General features: G+C 37.5%; 1 protein-coding gene across 1 annotated transcript; it reads left to right on the top strand.

The window, feature by feature from the left end:
* The first annotated feature begins 434 nt into the window (after window positions 1–434).
* Window positions 435–8,374, top strand: LOC145777060 (ferritin heavy chain B-like). Its single transcript, XM_082588340.1, has 7 exons — window positions 435–584; window positions 3,625–3,717; window positions 5,220–5,366; window positions 6,828–6,934; window positions 7,145–7,220; window positions 7,359–7,460; window positions 8,228–8,374. The coding sequence occupies exons 1-7, from the start codon at window positions 519–521 to the stop codon at window positions 8,372–8,374; spliced, it is 738 nt and encodes a 245-aa protein (XP_082444466.1). The 5' UTR covers window positions 435–518.
* Window positions 8,375–8,461: the final 87 nt, after the last annotated feature.

The raw sequence follows: 8,461 nt of genomic DNA, 5'->3' as shown, positions 1-8,461 counted from the left end.
CGACATTCTCCGACGCAGAAGTTACAGTCGCCTCTTGCTGTTGATTTGTTGCGCTGGTTTGCAATCTGTCAACAGTTTTTGCTGTGTAAGCGGTTACAAAATCAAATAATCTCAACTAAGTAAATACTAAAGTGCATAGTTCAATTTACAGCACATGCAATCTAACAGAAATGATTTCAATTGTCCGCTGTCAGCTTTCAAGCTAGAGTCCAATAAAAACGAACTTTTACAGCCTTGATTTCGCAACAGAATGCTAGCTGGTCGTATGAAGTCAGCCTTGAAAATTAAATGTCACAAGCAAAATGCACGTGATTTCGCATCTTGGCACCGCAACAAAGAATCTGTTTTTCAGTTACGCACCAGTGCAGCAGAGTTGAAGTCAGTTAGTCAGCAGAAAGTAACAAGTAGATATAATGGCAGCAGACTTGTTTGACTATAAAATGAAGCTTATTCGTTTTACATAATGTTTTTGTACAACTGCAGGTCTTGAATTTTTGTGAAAGCAATCAGGTTGTAAGATGAAGTTAGTTGTTTGCTGCGTTTTATTGTTCGCTTTGATTGCAAGTACATCTGCAGGCTGCCATGTAAGTTTTTGTACTAAAACTTATTTTAGCTTTACGTTGAAATTAATTGTTTTCTATAATTATCTATTTGCGTCAGACAAAGCTGTCCATCTTCAAAATAAAACTACGAAATAATACACAAACTGCAAATGCACAAAGGTCACAGTGAGCCACTTTGGATGTCGTCAGTTTAAGAGCTCACTAAACATCTAACTTTGGCCTACTGTTACAAATTAACATATAATGAGCGTTGGAAGAGTTGACTGTATTCAGAACGATAAAAACAATCAGATGACATCAAGTCTGATATAAAGCGATTCGTGGAGTGTATGCAATGGTAACATGGTTGATAAACTATTAAATTGATCGACGGATGATGAGAATCTTTATTCTCAGACAGAGAAAGCCTCTTTGGAAGCTTAATCCTGGTGGGCTAGTTTCGCAAACTTCCAGAGGGTTTGAACCACTGACTCAAGCAGTGGCGGTTCTAGAGGGGGCGATCTCTCCCCTAAAACCCAGAAAAGTAGTAACTGCTATTCATGGTATATTTGCAAGGTCGGATTAAAACCTACAAACGTCTAGGTCTACACATCATTTTGTGTTTTGTTGAAATTGCCTCCCCCCCCCCCAAGGCTACTTGCTAGATCCGTCTCTGAACGCAAGCCTGGTAATCGTGATTGGTGCAGAACTAAATGTGAAAACATTGCAAAAGCGTATTTTATTTTTTCATTTGTATTTTCATATCAGTAACTGGAAATCAAGGAAATTGTCTTTTTAAGCTGCTATCTTGGACCACTTGTTTACGATCCGTAGCCTAAGTTATCGGTAATTTTCTACTTTTGTAGCGTCTGAACCGATTTAAAAATTCACAAGTATATAGCTTATGAGGTTGCGTAGAAACAACTCAAAGTACATTATAAAAAAGCTGCAAAAAGCATAATGAAGTAGGCTGACAATGACAGACCACCAGTTCAAAGCAATAATACGCAAAGTAAATTAATTTGCTTTAAACCGGAAGTTATGCATTCAGAATTTAACGATTGGACGGGATTCAACGATTTTCAAATCATAATTATACTCACAAGAAAGTGTTATTATTATTTTTTTTTTCTTTCAGCCTTTGATGTTTCTGCAAAATGCCTCCTTTTTCTTTGAAGGTTAATTTTTAGTCACAAGGTGGCAACTGAGCTTGGCGTAAAAGCATTAACAACATTGTGGGTGACTTCCAAGTTACCTTGTAAAGTTTTTTGCGCCCTCGGCTCGAAAAACTTTTTTGCACGGGGGCCCCCGATCTAAAAGTACCCCGGGCCCCTCATCAGTTAAACTCGCCCCCTGAGTGTGGCCAGGAGTAAATCACCCCTTGGGAAATTCGGGAACTAAGCCGATGGGCGCTTGATTTTGAGCCGTTTAGGTGACCACCGTGTTGTGTGGGAGGTGAAGAGCTTTTTTAAGAGATAGTCCACGAACGCTTTCAACGGAGATATGGAACTTATTCCCTCCTTGAGTCGTTACACAGTCATCAATCAATTCAATCAAGTTTATTTTATCCATCCAGTGGATATAGTGAGATTATTAACCATGAAAGAATTTGTAACCAACGACTTCTACGGGTTACTGAATGATAAGGAGACAGCAAAAAGATCACAAAAGGTCGTAAACTCAGTCGTCTATTCGGATAAGTAAAAAAAGAGAAAAAAAACGACCAAAAAGTGAAGTTATGTTCTTCAAAAATCTGGTTTGATAAAAGAGAGCCACTTTGATCCATTCCTGGCTGTATTTCAGGGAGAGGAATAGTGTAATTCTAATATTTTGTTTCAAGTTTTCAATTTTCTGTGAACTTTTGGGCCCATTTAAATAGACCTCAAACCACCACAAACTGAAATTGGCTGCTTTCATGCAACATGTAAAAATAAGAATTTATTTCTCCTACAAACTACTGGCCGTGTCATGCATAGGCAACTCTACCCACAAAACCCCAAATGGGATGCACTGCACACTCTCTAGCAGTGATGGATAGTTGGATACTGCTCTTTTGGTCTAGCTTTCCACCACTTAGCGTATCTACATGGTCGTTGGTCTGAATGGCCCTAGTAGATTGATCAATTTGACGCTTTGTTTTTTCCTTCTTATCCCATCCAAATTGTCAATGCTTGTCTTATGTTTTGATCAATAATTAGTTGTGTTGCGTTCGATCAATGTTTTTAATTGAAATAACTGTATTTGCAATGCTAAGTAGGCTATTGTAATTTAAATTTGTTGTTAATCTATGACCAAAGTTGTTTGATACCTATAGTCACATAAAATGAATTTGCACACTTTGGCTTGAAGTGATTGAATTTAGCTTTTGATTTTGATTCTCTGTAGGCTTCTTTGCATTCAATTGCGTTGGTTTCATATACGCAGCGGACGCTGTATTCTCAATCCAAAATGTATCCAAAGCAGATTACCTGGTTTTTATTCCCAGACCAGCCGATGTATTCCCTCAAACCGCCTACAGCTTTTTAAATGGGTGTTTTTTGTTTTATCTCAATGAGTGGCCTCTAGTGGTGTACCTGTTTGAACAAGAAAGGTATTCAAGACGTCTGTCCCCCCGGTGCCGGCACAGCGGTTGACACCAAATTAATTGTTATCAAGCCAAATTTTCGATCAAGCATCATGCCTTATGATCTACACTTGTCATCATGGCATAAAGTGTCAGTGCCTCCGAGCAATGAATGTCATAATTACGCTACTTAGAACCTCTTCAACAACGCTCTATGTACGGCACGCAGGTTTAATGTAGGTAAAAATCCATACGGAAAATATAGGCTACATTTTTCGAGAGAGGAGATATTTTCTGTATGGGTATTTTCCAGTCAGGATATTTTTCGTATGGATATTTTCCATATGGATTTTTTCTGTATGTATAGATTTTTACTGTATTTATTACCCAACGTAACTCATTAGAAACACGAGCAAGAGACCCGACCGTTATTCCATCTGGTGTGCCTTGCGATGGCTTTTCTATTTGTTGAGGATAGTTGATATGCTTGTCCTAACAATTGGGTGTTAAATATTTCAGGGCAAAATCAAGTGTTACGAAAAAACAGTCAACGATCTTGTGAATCAACAGATTGGCGTGGAGCTGAAGGGGCACTATACTTACCTATATCTTGTAAGTTAGTCTGAATTAGGTACTGATGATATAAAGTAATTGCATTTATTTGCTTAAAAAACTTTAGTTATATTGCAATCTGCAAGCGATATTTAGACTCTAGTAGTCTAAAACAACTGTTAAAAGTGAAGAAAGCATTAAAACTTCATAAATGTAGATACAAATGACCTGTTTTGGCCTGATGTTAAGTAAACAATGATCACGATGCTAAAAGCGAAACTCAATCTATTGCAAAACATTAAAATATGATAATCACACCTCACACAAGATTATTGTTTTCTTCGTTTGTTTGTTTTATAAATTCATGTTGTGTCATATTCTTGCTATACACGGTACAAGAAATGTTGGCCTTCCGCTTACGTTTGGTTTATAGGCAGAATATTGTTCTTACATTTCTGTCACGAGTCCGCCATACAGTAGCAACACATGTTGTTTCTTTTCGTTTTTACATTTTCTATTTTAGTCTTCTTTTTTATGTACATTTTGACATGAATTTGGCGTGACAAAACACCAATTTGCCTTGTGTTAGTAGCTTGCTTATCGTGGTCTAAAAATGCATCGAACTGGTGGAATCGTAACACGGTGGTGTTAATGACAGATTAGTAAGGTTGAGACTATTGAATTATAGGCTACCTAGTTTCAACTTATTTGCGTGGTATACAAGACCTGTTTTTGTAAATCTCGTTGATTTTGTAAATATATTGAAAGTAAAGTTTTCCGTAACAGATTTTGCCACATCAAAAGTTTGAATTATATCTGTATAAATGTGAGTAAAAATGCAATAGCTCTCACAAAATAGCCTACCCCCTTTGTTTGGTTGTAGGCCTAATCCAGATTTGGTGGTATAGGCTACATGCGTTCTTTCAACTTGTTGCTGTGAGATCAGGTAGCTGTGTTTACATAATTGCCATTAAAGGGGTATTAAAGGAAAAACCTGACTTGGCGATTTTCCACGTTCTTTGTGTTTAACATGCTACCATAAAACGATTTTCAATAAAATTTTGCCCCATTGCGGTCTGACCACCATTGTGGGCGTGCTTTTGTCAGAGCTTTCAAAACGAGATTGGCCTGAGCAACGAAGCGTGCGACTGTAAAGAACGTCATAAAGTCTACGTCATAAAGTCTAGCAATCAACCGATCACGCAATAATTGTTACTGCGGGCGATTTGACTGTAGGCTATGTATGTATTTACATCAAAACAGCACATTTTAACATCAAAACAGCAGACAGTTTGCTCAAAACATCAGATTGGTAACGTGGCTTTTGTTATTGCTGGACTTTATGACGTATTCTTGAGCTGTGTTTGCACGTTTTGGTCATTTTGAAAAAAATGAAAATAAATGAAACACTGGACTTTGGGCCTTGCCAGCGCCATTGAAAACAAATTTTTTTGGGTAATTGTTTTTGAAATGTATTCTTGAATGTTCAGTTTACTCATTTTATTGCTTAATTCCGGTTTGAAATTTTCCTTTAGTATGCCTTTAAACAATCTTTTTTGCAGTCCTACCGCTTCCTGCAGCATGACCGCCATTACCCGAAGGTGTCGAAATATTTCCGGGAGAAGTCAAATGAAGAAATGCAACATGCTGAGCGGTTTATCCAGTACCAAAATCAACGAGGCGGAACGTTCAACATCGGTCCTGTGAATGTGAGCAACTTGTAAAATATTCAGAGAGCAAAATCAGTCATTTTTACATGGATTTACGTCTGCAGACGTTGATTGTAAAAAAAACGACTGGTTTTTCTGTCTGGGATGCAAGCTAGGGGTGTACTTTAGCTTCAGCTTCCAAGTTACTGAATAGTGTAATTGGCCGCAGCTTCACATTTGTTTTTGTGAAGTGACGAAGAATTTTCAAAATTGTTTTTATAACTTTTATTAAGGGAAGCGTTGATTTTTGCAGGTTTCATCAACACTTTTCAAAATATAAATTTTTACTCATTTAGGTGTTTTAGTGAAGGTTTGATCACGATCTAACTACAAGATACTTTTTTCTCAAAACAAGGTGACGTCATTACAGAACAACATCTCACTTGGTGGCAACTTACTTTTCTTGGCAAGAACTGCAGTGGCGTAGCCAAGGGGGGGGGTGGGTGTTACAACCCCCCTTAGGCACGCGTGTGACGTCACGATATTGAGAATGATGCTTAATTTTAAACGAAACTGCATTAAAAGAGCGAGTTTTGCCAATACCAAACATTCAAATATCTCAGCCAGGAATTCGCAACAAGAAAACATGGAGACTTAGCTTTATTTCCGAAAAATGCCAAAGAAAACATGATCTCATCCTTTTGCTATGCCACCGGACAGCACCATTTTACAGGAATATTTATACCCACATTTTTGTTGAAAATGCTCTCAGAATGCACCAAATTCAAAGTAATTTTTCAAAATTTACTGGGGGAGACCCCCACACCCCCCCGCCGCTGGGTGTCACCTTTGGCGAAAACTCCATCGGGCTTCGCCCGTCGGCCGTCAAAACCCCCTCCCTTCAAAATTCCTGGCTACGCCACTGACAAGAAGCAAAACATTAAAAAAAAATCATATTTTTAAGCACGAATTTTGCTTGCATCGCCCCAGACAAGTGGTCCCGACCTCTGACTTCAGGGAACACCTGAATCACTTTTCATCATCCGTGAAAAGTTTTATCATTTACTGTGATTAACATGAATACGTCAATTTTAAAATTTCTTGGAGCCGGTAGGCTTGATAATAATTTTTGGAAGGGGTCTGCGAGCACTAATAAAATGAGAACCACCAGCTAAAGTGCACTTCAGGGTTCTACAGCACAGCAGCATTCCGGAAGTCTTTTGCATTGAGTCATATGTAACAACCTCTTGATCATGAAGGAAAAACCACATAGTTTTGAGAGATGCAGCGTAACATTGAAAGCATCAATGCAAATAACCAGTTTTATAGAATTTTAACGATCAACCATTTTTGGGGATAGAAAAACAGCTTCTGAATGTTGTAAAGTAAAAACATGAAGAATGGTTAAAAACAGAGTACTTATCTATTTTAAAAGTTTGTTTTCATTGAAAAAAAGTGTTTTGTTTACCTAATTGCTGATAATCTGTCCATGTTTGTTTAATTTTTTATACGATTCTGCAGCGAAAGATAGATGAACGCTGTAGCAACGTACAAACATTGGAAGATGGCTTCACGTGCGCCAAGCAACTTGAGATAGAGGTCACTCGGGCACTGACAAAATTGCTCAGGTAGGGGAAGACATTGCACCACAACTCTTCAACGGCTTAATTTTTGTTCGGTTTTATTTTGCGTGGAATTTTTTTTATACCTTTCGCTGTTTTAAAAAAAAAAAAAAAGTAACCTGTGGTTGCGTTTTGTGTGTGAAACTTTGCAGCGTCTTTAATTCTAGTCGCTAAAGTGATAAAATATCTGCAAATTTGATTACACTTTTCTCTCAGTGATGTATCCAAAGTGGCCAAGTCTGATAACTGCCCAAACATCCCGACCGACAACAGAGACCTTGTTCTTGCGCAGGTGATTATGGCTCGATATTATTTGTGCTAACTTTACGTTTAAAAATAATGCATTTGCATCATTTACAACTCCCTTCAGGTACTTTGCGATTAGGAGATACGCAATTATCAAATTATTATTATTTTTCTTCCCTTTTAGCCAATTCTGGTGACGTATGACGAAGGTGGCCAGACGGTGACGAAGCATCTTTACGAAACGTCCTGTGAAGCAGAGAGCTTTGAAAAAGTAGAATATGTGGAGGTACTGATATGTTGCAATGCTAAATGGCCTACTACAGTACTTCAGACACGGTCGTTGCGCGTGCTGTAGAATGAGCATAAGCATAAAGTGTTTGCGTGCCCATTTATAATAGATTACAATAAACTTTACTGTAAGAATGTCGTAACATTTCCTGGACACATTAAATTAAACTATTTTTCTCAGTTGTCAACTATGTTAAAATCCTAAAGTTCTCTTAACGCTTGGAAATACTTAAAATTCACGTAGCCTATTTGTTCTACAGTCTATTCTAGACTTCGCATTCGATTGTTATAGTATCCGAAAGGGTAGATATAACCGTTGTAGAAAAATTATTGTATTTTAACAAAAAGATAAAAAATCAAAAAAAAATTTCGCTTCATTTTGTATCAACGAGTTAGATTAAACATTAAAATAATGCGCTTTATGCTATACCTGCAATTTTTTCAACCTTTCAGAAAGCAACCATACGGCATTTATCATATTATTTTATTTCTCGTTTCAGTCTAATGTTGTTCATTTTTTTTAAATGTCTGGAGAAGGATTGCTGCAAGTCAAAAACGTTCGACATTTTTGTTGTTCAAAATGACCAATGCTGTATTACACAATACAATTTGTCATTTTTACAACGTTTGCAGACGTTGAATCAATGTAAAAATGACTTAAAGTATTCATCAGCTCCCTGCGACATACAATGTCACACCCAGACAGCAAAATCTAAGTCTTCAGCTTTGACATTTTTGTGATTAACAATAATTGTCTGTCAACAGCTTGGTGAGATGATCGCTCATGAATTCTTGGGTCATCAAATCGAAGACACGAAGGAACTGGCCAACTTTGAAGCTACGCTCAAAGGATTTGGAGAGGAAAATGCAAAACTGGGAAGTTTCTTGGCGGACAAGAAATTCGACTTGTAAATGGCTCGAAGTTCTTGAACCAAGGCACAAAAGGAACAATTTTAAAATATAATAAAATTGTATTGATAGATACTGTACGCTTTCGTG

Source organism: Aplidium turbinatum, chromosome 9, assembly GCF_918807975.1.
Source record: "Aplidium turbinatum chromosome 9, kaAplTurb1.1, whole genome shotgun sequence".
NCBI lineage: Eukaryota > Metazoa > Chordata > Ascidiacea > Aplousobranchia > Polyclinidae > Aplidium > Aplidium turbinatum.
Note: the sequence above shows the minus strand (reverse complement) of the source record. Positions and strands in the feature narration are given on the sequence as shown.

What these genes read in the sequence shown, in the direction of transcription:
- LOC145777060 (XM_082588340.1), top strand. Translation starts at nt 519, where the DNA reads ATGAAGTTAGTTGTTTGCTGCGTTTTATTGTTCGCTTTGATTGCAAGT. An exon ending in GAGACCTTGTTCTTGCGCAG is followed by an intron (nt 7,221 to 7,358) that starts GTGATTATGGCT and finishes CTTCCCTTTTAG; the next exon opens with CCAATTCTGGTGACGTATGA. An exon ending in AAAAAGTAGAATATGTGGAG is followed by an intron (nt 7,461 to 8,227) that starts GTACTGATATGT and finishes GTCTGTCAACAG; the next exon opens with CTTGGTGAGATGATCGCTCA.